This window comes from Musca autumnalis, unplaced genomic scaffold (genome assembly GCF_047663935.1).
Source record: "Musca autumnalis isolate F117 unplaced genomic scaffold, ASM4766393v1 scaffold_1, whole genome shotgun sequence".
NCBI lineage: Eukaryota > Metazoa > Arthropoda > Insecta > Diptera > Muscidae > Musca > Musca autumnalis.
Genome location: NW_027411644.1, coordinates 207,888,908 through 207,916,001, shown reverse-complemented (window position 1 = coordinate 207,916,001; position 27,094 = coordinate 207,888,908). Strand labels below are relative to the sequence as shown.

The 27,094-nt window shown below is 38.8% G+C and overlaps 1 protein-coding gene across 1 annotated transcript in view; it reads left to right on the top strand.

Moving 5' to 3' along the window:
* The first annotated feature begins 3,067 nt into the window (after window positions 1–3,067).
* Window positions 3,068–27,094, top strand: part of LOC141390280 (uncharacterized) — a 143,778-nt gene continuing 119,751 nt past the window's right edge. The window contains exons 1-2 of the mRNA XM_073963196.1: window positions 3,068–4,525; window positions 25,337–26,719. Of these exons, the coding sequence (XP_073819297.1) occupies window positions 26,620–26,719 (100 nt within the window). The 5' untranslated portion in view covers window positions 3,068–4,525; window positions 25,337–26,619. The remainder of the gene's footprint in view (window positions 4,526–25,336; window positions 26,720–27,094) is intronic.

Sequence of the window (27,094 nt, the reverse complement as noted above, 5' to 3'; positions counted from 1 at the left end):
AGTTTTTACAATTTTTACCACTTTTACACATTTTGCGTTCCCGTACACAAAATTTATATGAAAATCGTTTACGACTTTTACCACTTTATAAAGTACGGGAACAGGCCATATATGTTCTAAAAATAAGAGAGAGTGTATACATTTCTAAGAACTTTTTATAAAATAAAGGAATTAAAACTTAAGTTGCGAACATTTTTGCGGTAATTCAGGAGACGGAAATTTTTAATGGAGTGGAGTGCATTTGGAGTCCATGTCGAAAGCTGAGCTATTGATGGGAACATAAAAAACCTTTAGGATGATGAAAGAAAATCAGATGCGCTTGGATTAAATGGATAACGGAGGAAGTAATAGTACGTTTATATATAACCGGATTTAACAAACCCACTGGGTTTTAAATGTCAATTCCATTGGTTATATGTCAAATAAATCCTCACAAAGAAGGTTAACCCGCAAAAAGGCTCTAGTGTGTATGGCGTTTAAGCTCAAATGAGATTTAATTTAATGGAAACTTTTTAATTTGTGTTTATATAATAAAGTCCTTTGTAGTATTGTTCTACACAAATAATAAATGCATTTTATTTATTCTGGGATATTTCGCAATGGCTTGCATTTTTATTGCATCTTTAGACTGACTAAAAAAGCAATCCGAAGAGGGCCTTTAAACTCAATTCAAAACACTGCATCTTAAGCCGTGATTTGGATCGAAAATTGAGTGCACCCTAGCTGTGTGCTGTGGAAGCAAAATGGAGTGCATCCTAGCTGCGCGCTCTCTTGTAAAATTCATAAGTGAATTCATAGGAAAAGATGTACTCCAACGGCAAATGTACCGTACACTTGTAGTGATTCAACTGCATCCGCGGATGCAAACTTTTTGCTGGGAATGTATTGGTGAAAATGGTTTGTAACTTTGCTATTAAGTCTGTCTGGTTACCCCAAAATTTGTACCAACTTATACCAATTGTTGCTGGAAGTCGTCTGTTAACGCAAAAAGTCAGCAAAAGAGAGCGATTCGAGAGAGACACTTTGACAGTTCTTTCACAGAGAGCTTGCAAATTCTTTCTGGACAAATTTCTTCTAGCAAGCACTTGCACTCTTTTTCTTCCTGAAAACAATCAATCATTTGTTTTAAAATTTTCGTTGTTATATGTTTGTGAAAATTAAAAACATTTTTATTGTGGAAATAGCAAGCCTAATTGTATTGCTTTTTTGGAGAACAAAGTTGCAAAGTGGGAAAATCTTTTTTTGGGACCTTTTCTTTTTTATTTTTAATAAAATACAACATTTTTGCTTCCTTTGGTTCCTTCATTGGCGGACAAATTGTTCTGTTTTGGCAAGTCATCTGATTGCTTGCTGGTTTCTGCTGGGAAGTTGTCTGTTTACTTTTTACAAGTTTCTAGCAAAAGAAAATAAAAACTCCTTACTCTCTGAGAAAGTTCCTGCTGGTCAATTCTTGCTGGGAAAGTAACCAGACAGACCAATTGTCTTGTCAATACTGTCTGCATATAAACGCCTAGTCACTAGGCTTTTACACCAGACAGTTTGTCTTCAAGTACCACCCCGATTTACTAACACATACATTTGGCGGCTGTCTTCCAGCTGTCCATCATTTTTTCACAGACAGACGGTTAACAAATTATTGACATTTTAATAACAATTACCAGTCATTTTTCAAAAATTAATACAGAAAAATTTTAGTTTTCTTGATTCGAAAACAATTACTTGGCAAACTGTATTAATAATTTTTCACAACTGACTTTTCCTTTCTTAATACATTTACATCTCTAGCTCTGTTCCTTTACGTGCTTTTTATTCGAAAAAAGCGTTCCTTTACTTCAGACACGATACCATTCATATGGGAGCATTTTACAACTTTTAACGGTTTTACCATTTTGTCCATAGTAGAGTAAAATCATAAAATTGCTTTAGTGGGGAGGGAGTTCGATTTAAGAACACCTAATTTCATGAAAGTTTTTAATGAAATTCACGATAGTGTGGACCGGGACTTTCGAAAATAAAGGAACAAACCATATACGTACATCTCTGGATGTCGCTGTTTGCAGGGATCTACAAACTGGCTTAATAGTAGAGATCTCTATGCAACAGCATTTAAATTTTAAAATTAGAAAAAGAAAAAGAACTCATCTAGAAACGCATTATTTCATGAATTATATTCAATGAAATCACTCTGGGACCGGGACTATTCTGTACATTGATTATTGTACCATGTAAGAGTGTCATAATTTATAATTGACGAAATATTACAACAATGAAAACAGCAAATGTTAATGTCCGTATGTATGTATTTCTCTTTTGTAACAATTAATGTGTAAAAAATGATTGCGTACGACTTACGCACGTCTAGAACATAGCCGACCAAGAAGAGCGAGCGCTTAAATTGTTTATGTGTGGGTAAAATTACACTGACAAAACAGGGTGATGATTTTCATATTGAGTGTGAAATGAAAAATATATTGTTGGCGCGTTCGCTTTGTATGACTTAAATTAAAAATAATATAAATAACTTCATAATTTGAAAAGTATTTTTCTTCATATGTTAATTTTTTTGAGAGAAAAAACAAATTGTATATAAAAATGATTTTTTAAGACTTTCTAAGCATACATACATTTTTTATTGTTGCATTGCAGACGAGGCATTCTGCGTCATTAAAAATATTAATACAAAACAAAAATCATTTTCAAATTCTTCCCTCCACATATTTGCTGTACAACTGCAAAATCTTTTCTGTGTACCCAAAAATAAACAAATAAAGCGGCATCAACCTGCTTGCATGAAATTCAGTACAAGACTGAAGTAAAAAAATCAAAACATTTGCTCTCTTACTTTGCGTTCGGGTCGCGTGTGTGTGATTTGCCGAAAAACTTCGTAACCAAATCAATACCCACGAACGGATTTGGTCTAGAATTGCTACCACATCTACCATGTAATAATCTACCATGTAATAATTTCTATACGAAGTCAGAAGTTTTCTGCAGGTGTATCACGTAACCTTACTTAACAAGATACAAAATAGGGGTTGGTTACAACAAAATTCAAACATTAAATTTTACATTACGTATGTAGTTCGATATTGTATGGGGTTGGAAACGGTAATACAAGGAACTAACTGTATTGTATTTTTTTGGGGTGTCATTTAGAGAACAGTTTTTCTCCCCATTTTTAATACAACTGTCGTCTCTCATCAAGAGTTCACCACAAAATTGTTATTGGCTCTCTCTGTTGGATTTTTTACCGATCATGCCCATATTGTTCGTTTTAGTCGCAATAAACCACCCACGAATTCTTTCGTTGTTTATATCTGACGTTGTTTAGAAGGGGAAATATTCACTTAACAATACTAGAACATACAATTGTGGACATCTCTGCTTTTCACATAAACACGCTTGTAAACGTTCAATTATGATGCTAGTCTCCCAGTTGCCATCGTCTTAGCAACGCGATACGAACATGTCATGTTCTGTATTTTGGGCGAATGAATATTAACTTTCTTTAAACGCCCTCATTTTTTGTGACAAAAGTGGTAGGAAATTGTGAATGTTCTTTAAAAAAAGTGATAAATTTATTATAGTTAACTAATATCGAACAAATTGTGTACTTTACAAATAAGAAAAGAAGTGTAGAAAGTTTGTGTTTGCTTGTTGTATTGCTTTGCTGCCCCACAAAATTAAAAATTGCATAACAGCGTCAGTGTGTATGTTGGCCCCTACAACGTCACTCAGCGTGAGTGAGTGAATACGTGATGGCCGAGAGTTGAATTTATAAAAGCCGAGAAATATCTCTCTGCGAGTCGTGTCTGAGACAAAAAACATAAAAAATTAACAAAAAGAACAAGAAGTTCGTGTGCGCTTCATTGCTATTTATTATTATTACAAAAATAACAATAACAAAATAAAAACAATAAATTCACCACTTTGGAATTACTACGTTTGTCATTCAAAGCCGCCGCCGTCATCATCAAAGCAAAGTCAGTCACCAATACTAGCCTGTCGTCTATCAACATAGCAACTGACATTTCTATACTTTGCGGTGCAAGAAATTATAGATATTTTTTAGAAGAAACATGTAAATTGAAATAAACAATAAAAAATCCGTCCAATGTAGAAGTATGCAGCATCGTCATCATCATCAACACTACTATTAACATCGTCATTATATACAAGACAAAAATACAAACAACGACAACAACAACCGCAAATGAATGATGTGTGCCAAGTGTTTGTTTTTATTCATAAATTGTCTGGAATAGAAAAAACAGCAGCCATCCAGACAGACAATTTGTTATGAACTATTCATAGTAACTGTAAAACAAAACATAAAAACAAAGCAGACTGAATCAAAGAAACCTTAAATGTATCTATTGCGGATCCATCCATCATCAGCATCGTCTCGCCAACTTTAGATGCCGTTGAAAGTCAGTCACAGATTGCAAATATTGCTGAATTCCGAGTAATAAAACCATAAAACCAGCAACAACAACAAAAATAATAACAGAAGCAGTGACACAAGGTAATAAAAATATCATATTCTATTTTTTTCGTGTGTTATTTAATAGGTTTTTGTCTATATGTACCAAACCAATGTATCTATTGTCATGTGTACAATGCGCATACATTTGTATATAACTGTAGACAGTATTTATGTATGCCTGCTTGTACATACATCATCCGTCGTCTCGTTGGTATGTAAATACACATAAATTATGTATATCTACATACATTACATATAGAGGGAGATATAGAGGAGCTTTTTAAATATTCATGTATGCACATATCTAAAGATTTGCAAATTCACGTGTTTGCCATGGCTTTAACATGCAATTGTCGGAGTATTTTTGTTTTAGCTGCAGATTGGATTGATTGTCTGTCTGGTTGGTTGGACAACATTTCATGCGAAATAAAAGTGGAAATGCTTGCTAAATTAACCACACTGTAGGTTTGTGTGTTATATTTTATTAAAACGATGTAATCGAAACACGGTTTCTTGTAGTTTTACTACGCACTATGCACTAGGTTTTCTATACTGTTGGCCATTAAGAGTTAGTTGTACACACTAACTGGAGACTTCATCTAAATATACATATGTGTGTAAATATGTACCTATATTGAATTTTTCCAATCTTTCGTACTTTTCCGATATAGGTATAGTTCTTAAGGAACAACTCTAGTTTAGTAAAAACTCTCCGATTTTTCTGAAATTTTTACCAGAGGTAGATATTGTTGCGCTGATCACGGAAATATATAATTTTCTTGGGGGACGGACCCGGTTACCCGGTTATTGGACCCGAAAGTCCGGGTACAAAACCCGGGTTGGACCCGGCTCTACTGAACCGATTGGTATAAAATGGGTATCATTGGAAAGCTTATACCTATCCAACAAGTGGTCATATGATGGGGTTATTTCCAGATGGTCAGGTGATATAGCCCAAAAACTGATTTTTGGAACCGGATTTTTCCATAAAACCCTCAAAAAGTCGAAAACGGGTCCATTATGGGAGCCCGCTTAATGTGTGTCAGATTATAGCTCGCACTTTAACCTTTCCAAAATGGTGCTATATGTTGTAATACCTTCTTTGGATCCAGAGATATGGCCCTTAGAATCTTCAGCACTCGGTTCTGTAGGGCTCATTTCTTTACATTATAGGCATGGCAGAACTACCAGGTAGCGGTATCACACCAGCTGATCGAATATGAAAAGTCAAATCCCTTTATAAAAAAAATTATTTTTGTTGTAATTTCCCCAACAACATAAAGAAAGTTTTGACATAACATATTCAAAATTTTACGATGCCACTACCTGGGTAATTGTGCCATGATTATAGGTGTCTATGAGAAATTTTAAATTTCTAAATTGAACAAAATTTTCTTTTAACTTATAATTTTTCTTTAAATCGCCGGCCTTCGGCCGGGGATTTAAGACTTTCTCCTATGGACAGGCGCAAATCTCGGGAACGGGAACAAAATTTTCTTTTAAATTATAAATGTTCCTTTAAGTAGCCGGCCTTCGGCCGGGGATTTAAGACTTTCTCCTATGGACAGGTGCAAATCTAGGGAACGGGAACACATTTTTCTTTTAAATTATAAATGTTTCTTTATATAGCCGGCCTTCGGCCGGGGATTTAAGACTTTCTTCTACGGACAGGTGCAAATCTCGAGAACCGGAACAAAATGTATTTTTAAATTATAATTTTTTTCTATAAATAGCCACTTGGAGAAACCGGGTTTTCGATATTCTAAGAGCCATATCTCTGGATCCAGAGAAGGTATCACAACATATAGCACCATTTTGGAAAGGTTAAAGTGGGAGCTATCCGGGTCCAAAAATCAGTTTTTGGGTTATATCACCTGACCATCTGAAAATAACCCCATCATATGACCACTTGTTGGATAGGTATTTCCATAAGCTTTCCAATGATACCCATTTTATCGGTTCAGTAGAGCCGGGTCCAACCCGGGTTTTGTACCCGGACTTTCGGGTCCAATAACCGGGTAACCGGGTCCGTCCCCCAAGAAAATTATATATTTCCGTGATCAGCGCAACAATATCTACCTCTGGTAAAAATTTCAGAAAAATCGGAGAGTTTTTACTAAACTAGAGTTAAGCCGTTCTTAACGGTTTCGGAATGGTATTACATACTTTTATCCCATTATGTTGCTTAGAGACAGGCATACATACGTAGTCGTCCTTCTTGAGCTTATGTCTCGTTTAGGGGCACCTCTCGGATAGGACTGAAATTTTTACAGTAGTTAGTCCGATATACCTATAGCTTTCTCCCGGGCGTAGTCCATACTTTCCGAAATATTGGTTTCGGCATTTCGCAAATGTCTTTAACACCATTATTTTGTTTAAGCCGAGAAGTCTCCCTTGTCCCGTCAGGGATGTTTGTGGAACAATTATTATTACCATTGCACCACGGTGGCACCCGGATCCCAACGATTACCTATTGTAAAAAGTTCTGCCCGATTAACAAATGTTTCTATAAACAAAATATTGGTGATAAAGAAGACATTTGCGAAATGCGGAAACCAATATTTCGGCTCATCTTTATCTTAAGCTGGGTACACATTGTCAGTTTTGAATGACAGCTTTGTTGTTGCTTGCTAGTGTGGCCGTTCATTTTTGTCATTCATCATGCAACCACAAAATATTTTGTGGTTGCTGGACGGTTTGACAGTTGTCGATAATTGCGAAATATCGACATTCAAAACTGACAATGTGTACCCAGCTTTAGTGGCTTATCTCTCCTTTACCGACAGTTTGCGGAAAAATATGAACAAAAATTGGCACAGATAGTGCTGTTTATACTGATTCCAACGATGTATAAATTTTGTTTGGGAAATGTATTCTTTCCGAGATATGGGCCTCTAAAGTTTCGAAAATTCCCTTGCCGGCTACTTCGAGGACATTATTTTCCCGTTCCAGAGACTTGCACCTGTCCATAAGAGAAAGTCTTAAAATTAGAAGAAACTTGCGATCTTTAGAAGAAACTTGCGATCTTTAGTAACTGTCGGTATTATTATTATCCTTGGGATCCGAATACAACAATATATGGCTTTTCGGGGAAGGTATATACTTCCCGAGATATGGGTCTTGACATTTTACTATTCTTACTTGGGCCATATGGGTATCAGTTTAAAGCTTATGCAGAGTATTTTTGTTTGCGTGACCGAATTTGGCTGCTGTCCATAAAAGAAAGTCTTAAATCCCCGGGTGAAGGGCGTAGCCGACTTTTGCACCTGTCCATAGGAGAAAGTCTTAAAACTCAGGCCGAATGCAGTGTACTTAAAGAAAACATAAAATATTGAAGATATTTTTGTTCGCGTAACCGATTTTTGTACCTTTCCATAAGAGATAATTTTAAATTCCCGACCAAAGGCCAGCTACTTAAAGAATACTTACAATTTTGTAGACATTTTGGTCGCGTATCCGACTTTTGCACCTTTCCTAGAATAAAGTCCGAAATCCCCATCCCGAAGGTCGGCTACTTAAAGAATGCTTACAATTTTGAAGAAATTTTTGGTCGCGTAGCCGACTTTTGCAACTGTAAATAGGAGAGGGTCTTTCATACTGGGCCGAAGGACTTCTACTCAAAGAAAATTTAGAAAGGACTTTGTACAAGCTTTAAAACTATACCCATATTCCATAGGTTAATTAATAATGGTGATAAAAGTAAAAAAAAACATCAATATCCATTTCTCGGGAAGTAAAAGACTTGCCTCGGGAATGATATATGTATATCGTTGTGATCTAGGAACCTGAGAAGTACCTATGACAATTTCAGCCCGAACGGGATACTGCGTTCGCCCAAATTTTGTCATATCGAAATATGTTGCTAATCTAATATAAAGCATCTCATTGTGTTGCTCTGCTCGAAGAATCTTTGCCTCCTCATGTCCACTGAAGACATGCTCAGGCAATCTGTTCATGTTCTCAGGGCGGCATTCCGACAAGTTTGAATCTTTCCGCATTGCGTATCACATATAATCCCGCGGACCAAACTGGCGCCGCATAACTTACCACAGACCGACCTATCGCGTTGTATGTACCCAACAAGGTTTCCTTATCTGCACCCCAAGTGCTGCCGGTTAGGGCCTTAAGACCATTGTTCCTAATTCTCAGATTGTTCCTACTTTTCAGTTTGCGACGACGTGAACGTAGTGTGACCCCTAGAATTTTGAGGCGGTTTGTGGTCGGAATTCTGCTACCATCGACCACGACATTCAACTCTCTTCTATACTGCGCCGCCCATGTGGTGAACAGAGTGTCCGTAGATTAGTGGCGGATATTGGCTTATTTCTCGCGTGGAAAAGGTGGTAAGACCGGTTAAATAGGAGTTCAGTCTCTCACAGATGTCATCAGGGTAGGTACCTGACGCCAGGATCGTACAATCATTCGCATACGTTAAGATCTCGACGCCGTCTGGTGGGGACGGAATACAGGAGATGTAGAGGTTAAAGAGTTCCGGAGATATCACACCATCTTGGGAAACTCTACGAGGTTTGGGGTTCTTGTTCCTGAATTCTACGTACGATTGGCGTCCACTCATATAATTGATTATCCAACGTTTCAGACTTGGCCGGAGGGTTGTCCGCTCAATATACTCAAACAGCGTGGAGTGTCTGACAGTATCAACGGATTTTGATAAGTCAAGCGCCACCATCACTGTTCTATCACATGGCTTATCCTGGTTGAGTCCTCGACAAATATGTGTCGAGATGGCGTGCAGCGCTGTTGTCGTGCTGTGCTGCTTACGGAATCCATGCTGATGATCGGCAACTGGAAACTATTTCTAACGCTGGGGAGGACTAAGACCTCAATGGTCTTTGCTACAGGTGACAAAAGCGAAATCGGCCTGTACGATTCACTTTTGCTGACATCCTTGGCTGGCTTCAGTAGTGGGACCACCCTGCCTCAAGGGTCTTTGTTGCAGGTGACAAAAGCGAAATCGGCCTGTACGATTCACTTTTGCTGGCATCCTTGGCTGGCTTCAGTAGGGGGACCACCCTGCCCATTTTCGAGAACAGTGAGGATGGCTACCGACAGGGTGAGAACTTTAGTGAGCTCCTCCACTCCCGGCTCATCCAGCTGTTTCAGCATTACCATTGAAGATTCCATCAGGGCCCAACGCCTTCGATGATTTAGCGTTGCTGATGATATTCGCAACATCATCCAATGTAAACTGTGGTGGTTCATCTTCGGCAGGAAGAGATCTGATGGGACGTAGTACTCTTCTTTTCCCCCTGTCATTCCCGGGGTGTTCGACAAACTGTCGATTTTAATAACTTGCGCACCTCTTCAGGTCAGTCAACGTAACGTCGCCAAACGTGACTTGAGGTCCTATCTTCCCTCATTCGAGAGCGACTTAACCGTTGCCCACAATTCACTTAAACCGGCACCAATGTTGCAACTCTTCAGATGATTTAACCATTTGTTCCGACGAAGCTCATCACGCTCATTTGTTAATCCCGCCGCATCTGCTGAGATGTTTGGTCTTATTTCGGGTATTGGAGTATTGGACCAGTATATGGCGAGCGGGTACAGCAGTGATGATATCTCGGAACGTCCTTTTCGCTACCTGAACATCAGAAGGATTGGGCAGTTCTCTGAAGCGGTGATTAGTGAACTCTCTGAAACTCGGCCAATCAGCATTCCCATGATTGACGAATGTGCGGCGTTCAGAGGTGATGAAATCGGGAGGTGACAATTGTGGGGAAATGGTCTGATCCAAGGGAAATGACGGGTTGCCAGGTGACGTAATTTGACGGACCAGGTGATACGGTGGTTATGTCTGGCGAGCTGTGGCACTCTCTGTTTATTCTGGTAAAGACGTAGAGCTGTCAATCTGCTCAGCCAGAGCTGTACCCCTCTGGTCGTTTCCGAGGACCGAATGCCACTTATCATGATGCGCAATCAAGTCCCCCAAGACCAACGGGTTATGACCTTCCAAAGGCAAAGCAAGCAACTCTATCTCGGCAGTTTTACACCTGACTGCTACTCCCAATCGATGAAAATATTTTACCAGTTCATTTTTGTGGCTAAAAACCGAATCCTAACAAAAAATTCTGACAGTCGGATCGGATTTTGGTATAGTTTCGATAGACCGATTTTAGGTACTTTGGGACCTATATAGCTATACCGAAATCTGATCCGATTTTACAAATTTTTTGTATGATTAGTTTTTTAGCCACAAAAATGAACTGGTAAAAAAACTTTGTCGTTTTTTGGCTGCCCTAATGTCCACGTATTTCTGTAATCAAAGTATCCGGCTGAAAATTGTTGAGAATGGTCATTTTTTGTCCAAGGTAAATTTTACAAAAACCAAAAAAATGATAGGGACAAAATTTTACATACACCCCAAGGAAACATGCGCATTACCGTGCAATCTATGGAATTAGAAGCAAAATTTATACATTTGTTGTTTGTTTTGTTGTATTGTTTCCTTACTGGTTATAAACTCTATAAAATAAAGAAATTAAGATATCATCCTGTTGATCATAAAATTTTAAAAATTTCTTTCAGACCCATGCTAACATGTCTTCGAATTTGTTATCCTGTTTCTGCTGGTTTCGTTTTGTTACTCTAGGCTCATATTGGCAGAGCCTAGAGTACCAGGACGAAACCAGCAGAAACAGGTCGGCTGTTAAAAAAGGCTACTTTCTGTACTTTGAGGGTGCATATATCACGGTGCTCTTGAAGCAACTTTAAATGGAAGGTGCTTACACCTGGGAAGTTTTTGCGGATTCTGAAACTGCAATGTTCTTAGATGAGAAAAATAAGGTAGCGATACAGTCAATGCATTGTCCCAATTTGAACTTATATATCTCAATAACGGTAAAACTTATGAAATTATCATAAGAGTCAATCTTATAGAGAATTTTCATAGCTACTTAGTCCTATTTCGATAGGACATGCGGTTTCCAAGCAAAATCATGAAAACTTAAAAAACCCCTAAAAATGTCTACTTGAATCGCGATTTATTTAAAAAGCGCTCCGGCAATTTTTTTTGTTTTTTGATTTTTCTCATCTATGAACATTGTAGTTTCAAAATCCGCAAAAACATCCCAGGTGTAGGCACCTTCCAGTTAAAGTTGCTTCAAGAGCACCGTGATATATCTGGTTGAGATGCGTGGACAGATGGCATGCTAGCTCTGACAGTAGTCTTGCCACCCCCTGATGCAGATTATCCACACTCGTTAGTTGGATGCAGTGGCGAGGCGCAGCACATTATTTAGAGTTGTCTGCAAGCCTCTCTATTGGGTGTCGCTAATAAAGGTACTGCTTTATAGGTAGCCAATAAAAACTCCTCACATTACCCCATGTGATACCTGGAATCGTTTCGAGCACTTTGTTGCGTTTCTGGACTTCAGACTGACGCATTTTTGGAGAATATCGATATTCTGTCAAATGTTACTCCAAGTATTTTTCGATTTTGTACAGTTGGTTGTGTTGCGCCGAGTCCTCGACTTCAGTGGCTACGTATTGAGTTTTATGCCGCATGGAGGAGCAGGAAATTTTCAAAGATAAAAGTTGGGAAGGATATCGTGTAGTGAGAAAGTCGTATGGTCTGCTAATGATGAAAGCGTTTGTTTAATCCAAGAGAAATGAAAATTTGACATGTAACATCATTTGTCAAACGATGTGACACGATTCTACGTCGGTGGATGACAAAACTAAAACCCTTTAGCAGAACAAGTTACCTTTTGCAGGTATACCGTTGATGAACTTGGTGGTGCAGGGATTGCCTTATCCAAGATATTCACAAAATCCACTATTTGTAATCGCCAAAGACAATAATGTTAACGTTAATGCGTGATCTAAAGCAAAAACGACCCCATTTCATATAACTACCCCAGCAATATAAATTGGAAGTAGTGCAATGTAGACTAGTTCTTTCACGGCATGTTTTTATGCAGTTCAAACGGAGTCGTGAAAAAGGCACTTCATTCCTCACATTTTAACCGCATTTGGATGCAATGCAAAGAATCACATCCATTTGTCACATTATAACAACATCTGGAGGCAGTTCAACGGAGTCGTGAAAAAGGCACTCCGTTCACTACATTTTATTAGCAGTTTTTAGAGATCCCTACATGTCCATAAATCAGTTTGTACATCTCTACACGCAGCGGAATACATTTCCAAAAAGAGATAATCGTGTTAACATTTCCAAACATTTGTTAATAAAACTAAATAATATTTAATTTGTGAACATTTTTCCGGTAACTCACGAGAAGAAAATTTCCCAATGGAGTGCTGTTGGAGTACATGTCGAAATCTTAACTGGTGATGGGAAGACAATATCAAACCCATTTAGCAGATGAAGCAAAAGCACTTAAGCTTGGATTAAATGAAGAGCGGAGAGAATTTTCATAATTTGTGTTAATTTAATAAAGTTATTAATATTTTTGTTTTACACAAATAATAAATGCATTTTATTTTGTTATTCAAAACACGTGCTCTGGGCTGCCTCCTATTCTACCCCAAAGGGTCAGTTAAAATGCAGTGCCAAAGGGTCAGTTAAAATGCAGTGCCAAAGGTTCAGTTAAAATGCAATGCCAAAGGGTCAGTTAAAATGCGGTGCAATGGAGTGCCTCTTTCCGGGGTCACTCCCTTGTAAAAATCATGAGCGAAAATGCATAATTTGATGCACTTCCAAATCACTTGTACATATCATTTAACTGCCTCTTTGGAGGCAAACATTTCGCTGGGTACTAGATTTCAACAATTTTTGGTTGTGGTGGGCAGTGAGAAACCATGGTCCGAGCTTTAGTTCCCGGCTTGGAACAAAAAAAATTCATATGAGACATATGGGATACGGCATATATTCTGCTGACAATCCAAAAAGTATAATAGAAACAAATTACCGTTTTATATTAAGATGCAAAAGTTTTAGGGCTATATGGGTCCCCCCATACAACGGTATCCCCGGATTTTCGATATTTTGGATGTTTCAGCCTCAATATCCCACCGAAATGTCACGGGTCACGATCTTTGCCCTATACGAATTTAAGCGACTGTAATATCCATCCCGAGCATAGTCGAGCCAAATTTTTCACATAGTAATATTTTCTTCTTGGGTGCCACCGTGGTGCAATGGTATGCACACCCGCCTTGAACGCTGAAGGTCGTGGGTTCGATTCCCCGGCCAGTCAACATCAAACACTTTTCAATGGTGGGAAGGTTAGGTTAGGTTAGGTTAAAGGACGCGCAGCTGTCGTGTTGGACAGCCACTCCACTCGGAGACCTTATGGTCCATTGTGTTCATCCTATAGTAAGGGTAGGAGAAAAGAAAAGAAATAATAGCATATCGAGTTTAGAAATAGGAAAAAGGAATAATTAAGTAAGTTAGAGGATAGTTGAGAATGATTAAGTAAGTGCTACGGATTGAGAGATTATTTGTAAGGAGAGAGAGAGAGCGAGTAAGGAGGTTAGCCGTATTAAGATGCTGTAGTTTGTTCGTGTTGAAGCCACTTCAGACCCTTGGCGAGAAGAAGCAGTGTTGTCGGCTCGGCTTGGCAGAATGTTGTCAGAGATGATAACGTATGTTCACCCATTGTTTGAACTCTCCTGGTCCTGAGCATTGGACAACGGCATAATAAGTGCTCAATCGTCTCTGTTTCTTCTTCGTCTTCGCATAATCTGCAGTAGTCCGTGGGGTCATCTCTATCCCATTTGCAGGTCATTGATCTTATCCTGCAGTGTCCCGTGATAACTCCAATCATTAGTTTTAGATCGGGTTTTCTCATATAGAGTAGGGAAGTGGTCTTCCTTTTGGAGAGGTTGGGCCAGATTGCCTTTGATACCTTGCAGCCAGGTTCGTTATTCCAGATCTGACCAGCCTTCTCCCTGTATGTTTGTTCTAGGAGCCGCATGAAGTGACACAGGGGTGGCCTGATTGAGTTATCGATTTCGATGTCGTTTGACTCAGATCCGCGACGTGCCAGTTCATCCGCCTTTTCATTTCCCTCGATGTCGCAATGCCCCGGGACCCAGCACAAGGTAACGATTGATCGTAGGGTCTCCAAAGCTTTCCTGCAGTGCAAGACCGCAGCAGATTTGATTGAATGGGATCTAAGTGATTTTAGGGCCGCTTGGCTATCCACATAGATAGTCACCGGTCCGGCTATATCCCCTTCCATGTTTTTAATCAATTCTGCTGCTTTCGTGACCGCAAAGATTTCGGCTTGGAAGACGCTACAATTTTCGCTTAGCTTGTACGAGATCCGTAAGTTGAGGGTATCGCTGTAGACGCCCGCTCCTGTTCCCTTTTCCATCTTGGATCCGTCGGTATAAATCTCTATACCGGGTAGAGGTAGGGAGTTGTGGGTCCAGGCTTCTCTGTCAGGTATCCGAACTTCAATGTCGTCGAAGTGTAATTGTGGTGATATATAGTCACTGATTACCTCCAAACCCACCGATAGTCCAGATTGTCGTAAGATAGCAGCATGGCCGTAGTCGAAGTTACGCCATGAATTTAACTCCTTGAGTCGGAGAGCACTCTTTGCTGCCAGCTCCTGTACCACGAGATTCATCGGATGAAGATCCAGTAATACATTGAGAGCAGCCTGTGGAGTGCTTTTCATGGCACCGGTAATTAGGAGAGATGCCGCTCTTTGAACGACATTAATCTTACGGTGAAGGGATGTCTTACTCAAAGCATTCCACCATACCAATGAACCATAAGTTAGAATGGGGCGAACTATGGCCGTAAAAATCCAGTGTATGACCTGTGGTTTCAAACCCCAACTCTTACCAATAGAGTTCTTGCAAGAATAAAGGGCTATAAGTCCTCTCTTGGCACGTTCCTCGACATTCCTTTTCCACGTTAGTTGGTGGTCCAGGATAATGCCAAGGTACTTGGCCTCTAGGGAGAGCTTTAGGGCCACTCCATCCAGCGTTGGTAGGGTGAATGGTTTGACTTTTCTCTTGTTCGTAAATAGAACCAGCTCTGTCTTAGATGGGTTCACCCCAAGTCCATTGTTGTGTGCCCATCTTGATAATTTGTCCAGAGCTCCTTGCATGAGTTCCGATAGCGTTTGTGGGAACTTCCCGGTGATCATTATGACCACGTCATCAGCATAAGCTACAGTCTTTATACGTAGTTGGTCAAATTCCTTAAGTATTTCGTTAATCACCAGGAGCCACAGCAGTGGTGATAATACACCTCCTTGTGGTGTGCCCCTGGTGACAGACTTCCGAATGGAGGTCTCACCGATATTTGAATTGATTATCCTGCCGCTAAGCATTCCATCGATCCAATTGATCAGTGTAGTGGAAACACCTAAGTTCAAGAGTGAATTGTGGATGGATTCGAGTTTGACGTTATTAAAGGCGCCTTCTATATCTAGAAACGCTGCTAACGTATAGTTTGAGACCATCATATTCCTCTCGATTAAACCAACGACTTCATTAAGTGCAGTCTCCACCGATCTGCCTTTGATGTAGGCGTGTTGGGCAGGACTAATATCACTGTTTTCAAGTTTGGACCTTATTCCTAGGTCAAGCAATCTTTCTAACGTTTTCAATAGAAAGGAAGATAGGCTGATTGGTCTGTAGTCTTTGGGAAGCGTGTGACTTGACTTCCCCGCTTTGGGGATGTATGTCACCGTGACCTCCCTCCACAGAACCGGTGTGAACGATAGACGTAGACAGGCCCTATAAATATGATCCAGGTGTGGTATCAACACCTCCAATGCATTTTGTAGCATAGCAGGGAAGATACTATCTGGACCAGGTGATTTAAAGGGCTTAAAAGTGTTTATCGCCCAAGCTATCTTTGTGTGACTTATGATCTCCTCGATGACACTCACTTCCCCTGTGGCTTGGTTACACATTGGTGGATCGGCTGAGCGATCTGGTGCATCCATGCAGTTGGGAAAGTGGGTTTTGGCCAGGAGATCCAGAGTTTCTAGACCGGAGTTAGTCCATGTGCCATCATCCCGCTTGATACTGCCGATGGATTTAGGGTCCTTCGACAGTACTCTACGAAACCTGGCTACATCCTTTACTCCCTCTATAGACTCGCTAAAGCAGACCCAAGATCTGCGTTTAGCCTTCTTTATTTCGCTGTTGTACTTATTGAAAGATACCTTGTAGTTCTCCCAATCTGTGGACAACTTCGTTTTGTTGGCTTTATTGTAGAGCCTTCTGCTAATCTTCCTGAGATTAGCCAGATCTTTCGACCACCAGACCGGTTGACATCTTCTGCCTGGGTAAGTGAGTGGGCAGGCGGTCTCATAGCTGTCCACCAAAACCTCTGTCACGTGATTCACTGCACTATTAACCTCTGTGGCTGTTTGGGGGTATCGTGACACTCCCAGCTTGGAGCTTACTAGTTCATTGAATTTGTTCCAGTCGGTTTTCCGTGGATTTCTAAATGGTGGCTGTCGAATGCCATTAACAGAGACTTGGAAGAATATCTTCCGATGATCCGAAAAGGAGCATTCTTCCGATACCCTCCAGTCACTGATAATAGATTCGTCTTTATTAGTGAGGGTTATGTCTATAACCTCCCCCCTGATTCTATTTTGAAAAGTGTATTCAATTTCCCTGTTGCATATTCTGAGATTATATTTTAAGATAAAATCAATGGTGGGAAAATACCCCTCAGTAATGTTGGCGACATTTTCTGAGTATTTCAGCTTTGTACAACTTGTCTACAAGTGGCGTGTTAGACACACCGTTCGGACTCGGCGATAAACAGTAGGTCCCATATAATTAAGCTTATATGAATCGGGGTGCACTCATTGGGATGTTTGTGGAACAATTATTATTATTATTATTATTATTATTATTATTATTATTATTATTATTATTATTATTATTATTATTATTATTATGCCACCGAAATGTAGGTAATTTGAAGATTTTAACCACATTATCCTAAGGAATTGACTTAAAATTGTTATTTAGTCACCATTTAGGGTTATATTCCTGCACATAATTGTCAGAATTATTATTACCGACTGCAATATCCATCCCGAGCATAGTTGAGCCAAATTTTTCACATAGTAATATTTTCTTCTTGGGTGCCACCGTGGTGCAATGGTATGCACACCCGCCTTGAACGCTAAAGGTCGTGGGCTCGATTCCCAGGCCAGGCAACATCAAATTTCAAGGGTGGCAGAATACCCCTCAGTGATGTTGGCGACATTTCCTGATTATTACAGCCATGTAAAACTTCTCTACAATTGGTGTCTAAGGACACACCGTTCGGACTCGGCAATAACAGTAGGTTGATATAGGTGAAGTCTCCCTTGTCCCATCTGGGATGTTTGTTTCTTTCGTACCGGATTGACCCGAAACCATAGTGTTTCGGTCAGTGGCTGCCAACCCAGCATCAAACCTATGCTTCTACTTAGGTTTCTATGCTGAAACAACAACATGGCGACTCTTTGTATAAGTGTATTTTATTATCGTAGCCGCTATTGGAGTTTAGTTATATATTTATGCCCACATATTCTGGCACCTGAATCAGTAGATCTCTAACTTGTTTGCTTAGATTAAGATTGAGATCTCTTCTCGGATCTTTTTATAACCTCAGCATTTATGCTAACGAGGGTATGTATATACACTTTCATACGGACAAAATGTGTCTTATCGAAATAATGGTTTTAGACCCCAATGATGTTTGGACTAAATGTGTTTCAGACAATTTGGAGTCGATTTAGCAATGCCCGTCCGTTTGTCTGTCTGGCTGGTGCGCACGATAACTCTCGAACGGATGAACAAATTTGATCCAAAATTTGGCTTTCGTAATATTTTGTCCAAACTTAGTTTAAGTTCGAAGTTATATCGGTCCACTCATTCCGGTACCTCCCCCACAAAACTTCGAAAATGTTCGGAAAATTTGTTCGCACGATAACTCTTGAAGGGAGTAACCGATTTGGTCCATACTTTGAAAATCGTGAAACTTCTGCCAGACTTATATGAGGTTCCAATATGGACTGAATCCTTCCACTCCTTCGGGTACCTCCCACACAAAATTTCGGAAAAGTTCAGTTTAAGGCCCGCTCTCGAATCGCTTTGCTTTTTGTTACAACAAATAGTATTGTGCCCTATACGACGGCACAAGTTTCATCAGGGGCAAGTCCATACTTCCTGAGAAAATAGCCTGAAAGTTAAAAAAAAACCATATGACACCGTGTGCAGTGGTTGCAGCGAAAGATAGTTCTCAAACGGATCTGCCGATTCGGTCCAAAATTTTGGCTTCGTAATATTTTGTACAAACTTAGTTAAGTTCGACGATAAGCCACATCGACCCACTCCTTCAAGTACCTCACCCACAAAAGTTCAAAATATTCGGAAAAATTGTGTGCAGGAAAACTCCTAATGGGAGTGACCGATTGTCCATACTTTACACATCCTAATATACATATATACCAGATATAGATCAGGTTCGAATATGGAGTATATTTGTCCACTCCCTCGGGTACTTCCCACACAAATTTTCGGATAAGTTCACTTTAAGACCAGCTCTCGAATCACTTTGATTTTTGTTGAAGCAACTTGCATTCGCTGCCTCAATCGGGGCGGTAAAAGTTTTTTTCAGGGGCAAGTCCATACTTCTTGAGAAAACAGCCCGAAAGTTGTAAAAACCCCTATGACTTCATATGTAGTGGCTGGAGAGCACGATAACACATTTGGACCAAATCGGTTGATCAGTTCCGATTTGGTCTAAAATTTAGCCTTCGTCATATTTTGTCCAAACGTAGAATCAGTTAGAAGATGGGCAATACCAGTCCACAACTTCCTGTACTTCCCCCTAATATATAAAAAATTCAATAAATTAGTATGCACGATATTTCTTGAACGGGGGCAACCAATTTGGTCCAAACTTTGGATCTATTAATATTTTGTCAACATTTAGTTTAATTTCTAAAATGGCCCATATCGGTCCTCTCCTTAGGTTCAACATTTTTGTTTAAGTGCAGTTTAGGGTCCTTTGGAAATGTATACCGTTATGCTGTTCGGTTTGGTCCTGTTTAAAGCGATATTATGATTTTCGTGGACAAGTCCATGCTTCCTGGCATACTGGCCGAAAAGTTATACGATGACCCACTGAAATGACTAGTGGGCGCGAGTTCTTTCGAAAAGATATGGCTTACAAAATAAGATCCACTTTCACAATGGACCAAGTCTGTTCACTCCATTAAGTATCTCCTACGCAACACTTTTGAACTTTAATCCTAACCCACATTTCAGTACAAAAAGGCCACAAAATTCTGAAAAGACCCTAAATACATTCGGTCTGTTCGTAGGTAGAAGTTAAATTCACATAGGCTGAGGGTATATCTCTGTCGGAAAAGCCGACTGATACTGTTTTACTTTTTAATTTGTTCCCCAACTATAATTAATGGTGGTACTGATTGGAAAAATATTGTGTGTTTATATGGGGAATCCTATTTGCACGGATGATAAAATACCTTTAACTCCATACGAAATTGTTGTTATATCTTTAGAACTATTGCCATGATATGTGTCCTTAACTCCCGAGAGATTGGCTTAAGAACTTCCAACAAATCTTATTATACAAATACTTAAAAAAAGCTGATCTTAAATGAAGTTAGCTCACAACCTTTAACGAAAACAAGTAGTCTCCCATAGAAGGACCAAGATAAATTATGTTAAAGACAGGAATCCTGTTTTGGTATCTATTCATCCCCTATGTCACCCAGTAATACTATGACCTCATAAATGATTATGTTTGAAGCAAAATATATGGACAAAACCATATGTGGTGGAATATTAATACCAGCCAATAAAATTTCTTACTAACTTATTGAGGGATGGTTGACAATAGAATGTGCGTCGTCTTTTTTATTACTACTCTGCTACACAGTGGGAATCCTTCAGAAGCACTCTTTTATTTTCTTATTTTATGTTGTTGTAATTATTCTTTGGGGTAAAAATAGTCAAATTTCTTTCTACTCTTCAAGTTAGTGGTAAAATACCACATGCCGTTTATTTCGCATAATTCCCAAACAATGATGGTTCTGGTGGATTACTACTCTATAATCAATGGACATAATTCAAATGTCATCTACCTTCTAAATTATTGAATGGCAACCAAATAGAAAATTGCGTTGTAATAATAATATCATTTCTATGACATCCAATAAGCCAAAGATGCGTGCGATGCACGTGTACAAATATTTTTTTTCTTCCTTGTCATTGCGATATTTTTCTAAGGGATGGGGAGAATATTCCTTCTACGGCGTCTTTAATTAAACGAAGGTGGGCTGGCTATTATATACTGGGTATTTCACAATTCCCTTGAGTTCTACGTTTTTTTTTTTTGCAAAATTATAGTTTTTTTTTAATGAAATAATGAAAGAGTCTGGTGGCTACATTTTATGATGAAAGTGGATATATGTATAATCGTTTATACGTTAAAAAGGTTATTATTAACATTGCATTGAAATACAGATTTAATCTTTTAACTTATTCGTGGCATCACCGAGCTCCTTAACACAAAATCGTGTTATAGTAAATCAACGGCATTGCATTACAGAATAAACCCCTAGAAGGTATTCTCAAAGAAGACAACCAAAAGGTCTTTTTTAAAAACTGGCAGGTTTTCTCAAAGATGCCTTTTTAGAACAGAAGACCAATAGGATTTACTCAAGAGATCAGCTTATCTTTTCAAAGAAAGAAAAGTATAATTAGAGACAAAGAGGACTAACAGATGACTAATAGGTCTATTCATGTCTTCTCATAGGAGACAAATAGGTATTCTCACAAAGACCATAGAAAACTAGTAGGTGCATCCCATAAAATAATAGTAGGTATACCCATAAAGGACGAGTAGGACTTCTAAGGACTAGGTCTTTTCATAAATGCCAGTAGGTCTTTTCATAGAAGATCAGTAACTCTTTTCACAAAAGACCAATAGGTGAACCCATAGTAAGTCTTTCAATACAACAACGTTAGGTATTTTCATACAGTTCGGTGGGTATACTGATTAAAGATCAGAAGTTCTTATCATAGATGACTAGTAGGCCTTCTCATGGAATGTTTTTACCCTTAGCTTTAGGCTAAATAGGGTATATACGCTTTGATACTATGAAAATGTGGTTCATCGAAATAGTGGCTCCACGAAATAGTGGTTTTAGAACCTAGGTAATTTGGATGAAATCCGATTCAGACAATTTGAAGTCTATTTTGCCATGTCCGCGGTCTGTCTGTCCGGCTGGTTGTAGCGTATGATAACTCGCGAACGGATCAACCGATTTGATCCAAAATTTGGTTCTCATAATATTTTGTCCAAACCTAGAGCAAGTTCGAAGGTGGTCCATATCGATTCACTACATCGGCTACCTCCACTACATAAGTTTAACATTTTTAGCTAAAATGATGCTCACGATAACTCTCCAAGAGAGTAACCGAAAGTCCAATCTTCGCACGTCGTAATATTTCCTCACGACATAGATCAACATCTCGAATATGGACTATAACGCATTACTCCTTCGAATACCTCCCACACAAACTTGTAATCGCTCATCGTGCCTCAATGTGTCTCATCGAAATAATGGTTTTAGACCCCAAGTATGTTTGGACGAAATGTGTTTCAGACAATTTGGAGTCAATTGAGCAATGCCCGTCCGTCTGTCTGTCTGGCTGGCTGGAGCGCACGATAACTCTCGAACGGATGAGCCGATTCGGTTTAAATTTTGGCTTTCGTAATATTTTACCCAAACTCAGTTTAAGTTCGAAGATGGGCTATATCGGTCCACTCCTTCCGGTACCTCCCCCACAAAAGTTCGAAAGTGTTCGGAAAATTTGTGCGAACGATAGCTCTTGAAGGGAGTAACCGATTTGGTCCAAACTTTGCCCATCGTGAAGTGTGTTCCAGACTTAGATAAGGTTTCAATATGGACTCAATCGGTCCACTCCTTCGGGTACCTCCCACACAAAATTTCGGAAAAGTTCAGTTTAGGGCCATCTCTCGAATCGCTTTGATTTTTGTTTTAGCAACTTGTATTCACTGCCCCCCATACGACGGTACAAGTTCCATCAGGGGCAAGTCCATACTTCCTGAGAAAATAGCCTGAAAGTTGCAAAAACCCCCTATGACACCGTGTGCGGTGGTTGGAGCGCAAGATAACTCTCGAACGGATATGCCGATTCGGTCCAAAATTTAGCCTTAGTAGTATTTTGCCAAAACATAGTTTAAGTTCGAAGATAAGCCATATCGGTCTACTGTTTCAGGTACCTCCCCCACAAAAGTTCAAAAATGTTCGGATAAATTGTTCGTACGGTAACTCTTGAAGGGAGCGGCCTAATTGGTCCGTACTTTACACATCCTAATATGTCTACCAGATATAGATCAGGTTCAAATATGGACTATATTTGTCCACTCCATCCGGTACCTCCCACACAAAATTTCGGATAAGTTCACTTTAAGACATGATATCGAATCACTTTGATTTTTGTTGAAGCAACTTGCATTCGCTGCCTCAATTACGACGGCAAATGTTTTTTAGGGGCAAGTCCATACTTCTTGAGCAAACAGCCCGAAAGGTTACACCCTATGTAGTGGCTGGATCTACTTCCATAATGGTCAATGTCGATTCATTCCTTTTAGTATCTCCTCCGCAAAACTTCTGATCTTTAATCCTAAAAAAATTTTAAAACCCCCCTAAATACATAGGTTTTTTGGGAAAAAATTGTTTCAATATACACAGGCTGAGGGTATATCTCTGTCGTCGAAGCCGATTGATACGTTTTTAGTTGTTGTCGCCAACTTTCATACATACGTCCAAAATTCCGATATAGACCTTCTTAATTTTGGAAGAAATATTACGATGTGTAGAGTTTCAGCCACATCTGATACTCAATTCGTAAGTAATTGAGCTCATCAGTATTTTAGTTTGTGCCTGCAGGGTTTTTATAGAGATTAGGGGCCATTATCTCAAGAAGTATGGACTAGTCCCCGAAAATATTGTACCGTTGTAATAGGGGCTTCTGCAAAAAAGTTGAATTAGAGCAACTATATGGCGCATCTTCAAATTTGATCTAAGGTTGGAAAAAATACTTCCAAAATTTTCCTTAAAATTGTAAGTTTTTGGTTAACCAGCATTTTTATGCAACAAATAGATTAAAATACAGTTTTTTACTGTAACTGCCAAACCGGTCTTTGCATCTTAACAAAAATTTTATCATTAAAAAATGTTTTTTAAGCTTTCATTTTATACCCACAGCGGTTAAGAAAAACCGGTTATGTTTTCGGTTTTTACGCGAACTTTCGATTCAAATAACATGACCGCTGGTAAAATTTTGCATCGAGATCTACCTATGGTAAAAATTTCAGATTGATCCGACAGTTATAGTTAAACTAGGAATAAGCCCTAGTTAGGGAACAACGCTAGTTTAGTAAATTTGTTCCGATTTTTTGAAATTTGTTCCAGAGGTAGCTATTGTTGCGCTGATCACGGGAATGTAAAAGTTTCTTGTGGGACGGACCCGGTTACCCGGTTGTTTGACACGAAAGTCCGGGTACAAAACCCGTGTTACACCCGAACTAAACTTACTAAACTAGAGTTAAGCCCTAGTTAGAGCTCTTACCTTTACGAATAAAGAACTTTAGCGTTTTTGTTTGGAAAAATGTAATTGGTACTAAGGACATTTGAACTATAGACATATTATTATTATTATTTTTTATTTAATATAGAATGTATCTTGTTGAAATAAATCGTATTATGTATATTAATCACCAAAACTTAAGATTGTATACCTACAAGTAAATGAACAAAAATCGGCTGACAATGTGAATGCTATATCATTCATCATTTTGCATCGGAATGCAATAGCATTCACGTCCGCGAACGTGTTAAACTAGGATTAGGCCCTAGTTAGGGAACAACCCTAGTTTAGTAAAAACTCGCCGATTTTTTTTTAAGTTTTTCCAGAGGTAGATATTGTTGCGCTGATCACGGAAATGTAAAACTTTCTTGTGGTACGGACCCGGTTATTTGATCCGAAAGTCCGGGTACAAAACCCGGGTTAGACCCGTACTAAACTTACTAAACTAGAGTTAAGCCCTAGTTAGAGCTGTTACCTTTACGAATTTAAACCATAGACATACTACAACTGTACTTATATCTTTGTTTGAACATGCAGTTATATGCCGGTATTTGAATTTTTTGATTGGAGTGTTTTTTATATTTATTTTTGATTTGTTTATTATTTTCTTGTCCATAATCCGGTTCTTATAGGTCTTATAGGGTCAATAATCTGTTATACCGCAATGAAGTTATGGTAAAACGTCATTACGACACTGTAATCAATAATTGTTTACGTTTACGGCGTCACGTTACTGTTGCACTAATCCACAACACCAATCTTACAACATTCTCACCTTTGCTGTCATTATTGGTGAAATAAAAATTTACCTATCAAAACAACTTGACTTTATTGTGTGAGAGGAAATGACAAAGGCTGTTCAATTCATTCGTCGTGGTACTTTCTACAAATTATCCATGGATTAAGTAAATATTATATTGTTGGTGTGCCTGCCTAGCAGTTCTTATCTCTAGTTTAACCAAGAGTAAACAATACAGCCAGACAATAAACACATGCCCTTTTAGGCAACAACAACAATAATGTCTATCCATCATGAATCAGCCTACGCCGCATTCCTTTCGTATTGTTTTTTTTTTTTTTTTTGAAGCCGGCACAACATAAGTACCCCTTGTGTTGTTGTGTTTGTTGTCTTAGTTTTTGGTTCCCTCTTTTCCCTTGTCTTATTTATATAGCACCTCTATTTTATTTCTATGTTTAATTAACTAGACAAACTAAATATACAATCTATCATTTCAGATTGATGATGAATGAATGCTAGCGCCTTTCCAAACAGCAATAACAAAGGGAAGAGTAAACAATTGAAAGAAGAAATCAACCTTCAAATTTAAATCATCGCAAGAGAAAATATCCCACCGTTGAAAAATAAACAAATTTTTAATAAACAATTTTTGGAAAACATTTTACAAGAAAACAAGACGAGTGAGTGTTGTGAGTCAGTTTGTTTGTTGGCAACAAAAACTGCAACGTGGATTTGTACTATATTTTATAAGGCCATACATAGCAGCAGAGCAGAACAACAAAGCCAAAAGCAAAGAGACCGGCGACCAAGAAAAATAAAAAACAAAGTTTCATGGTTGCTCTCTTCCCCCCTACATGAAGTGAGTTGGTCAAGCCGTAGCAAAAAAGAAACAATTAACAACAACAATTATGTGATGGATAGTTGTTGTAGTTTAATTGTTAAAATCTAAACAATTTGTTCTCTCAACATAAAACAAAAACAAGAAGAACAAGAAGAAGAGCCACCAACAAACAATAACAATAGAATACAATTAACCGACTGCACTTTTCTTCCCCATCATATCCACCATCATTCACCACAGAGCCTCAGGTGTAAAAAATCCAGAGAATGCCTATGATGCTGACAATAGTGCGTATGAGTTCCTCCTAAAAGTTCTCATCATTCGCCGTCAACAACAAAAGATTAATGGTGGTGGTGAGCAGCACAAGTTGAAACAAAACAAAACCCAACGACGATAACTCATACGCAAAGGTAACGAACAACAACACCTCAGTGGCTGGCCGAGTGTCGGCGGCAACGGTTGTATTATTAAAAGCAGAACAACAAATAAACAAGATTACACACGATAAATAAATTAATCAGATAATTATTTGTTCTCAGTGTTCTGTTCTCTCTCAGATACCAGAGAGAAGAGCAATAACAAACAGAAAGAGACAACTATATGTGTTGCCAATTCAATTGAACGACGAAGACAAACCATCAATCATAACAGATACATACAACACAATCTCTCGCACACAAGTTGAGGTGAATATTCACCACTCGTCGCGGCGGTACACGGTACGACGAACAATTTGTATTGACAAGAACGAGAAAGTTATACAGAGCACAGCCAGCCAGTCAGCCCCCCAAAGCAGCAAGCAAGACAACGCTCAGTTGTGTTGAAGTTGAACGAACGAGCGGAACGACTCGTGTCTGTACGCATTAGGTTTGTTTTTGTGGTGGAAGAGCAAATAACGCAGAATTGTTTGGCGATTCCGCAGTCTGCCTTAGAAGGGACATGGCCGTCTTTTTGCTCAATATCTGTAAATTTAATGGCTGCGGAATCACATTTCCAAGTTTAGGAGATTTAATACAACACATCGAGGACACACATATTGGTAAGTACTACTACAACAATTTAAAACACAAAACAGCAGAAAATGAAAAAAATTAAAAAACAAAAAACATTAAACCAACAACAAAACCATTGTCCAATGTGAAGAATTTGTGTGGATATAATGACTTGAAAAATCAAAGTTTTCCATTTTCGTGTATACATAAAAAATGGTGGCTATAATTTTCTACCTTTGTAGACTCCAGTCGGTCTCAAGAAAGAAAAAAAGAATGAAAAAAAAGAATCATCTCAAGAATTATATGGACATTCTCATTTCGTCGCATACAAAAATCCAAGAATGAACACAGTGTTGTCGAATATTATTGTTTAAACAAATTGTTGGTGTATTGTGTAGTTTTGTAGTGTTTTTTCCCCAAAA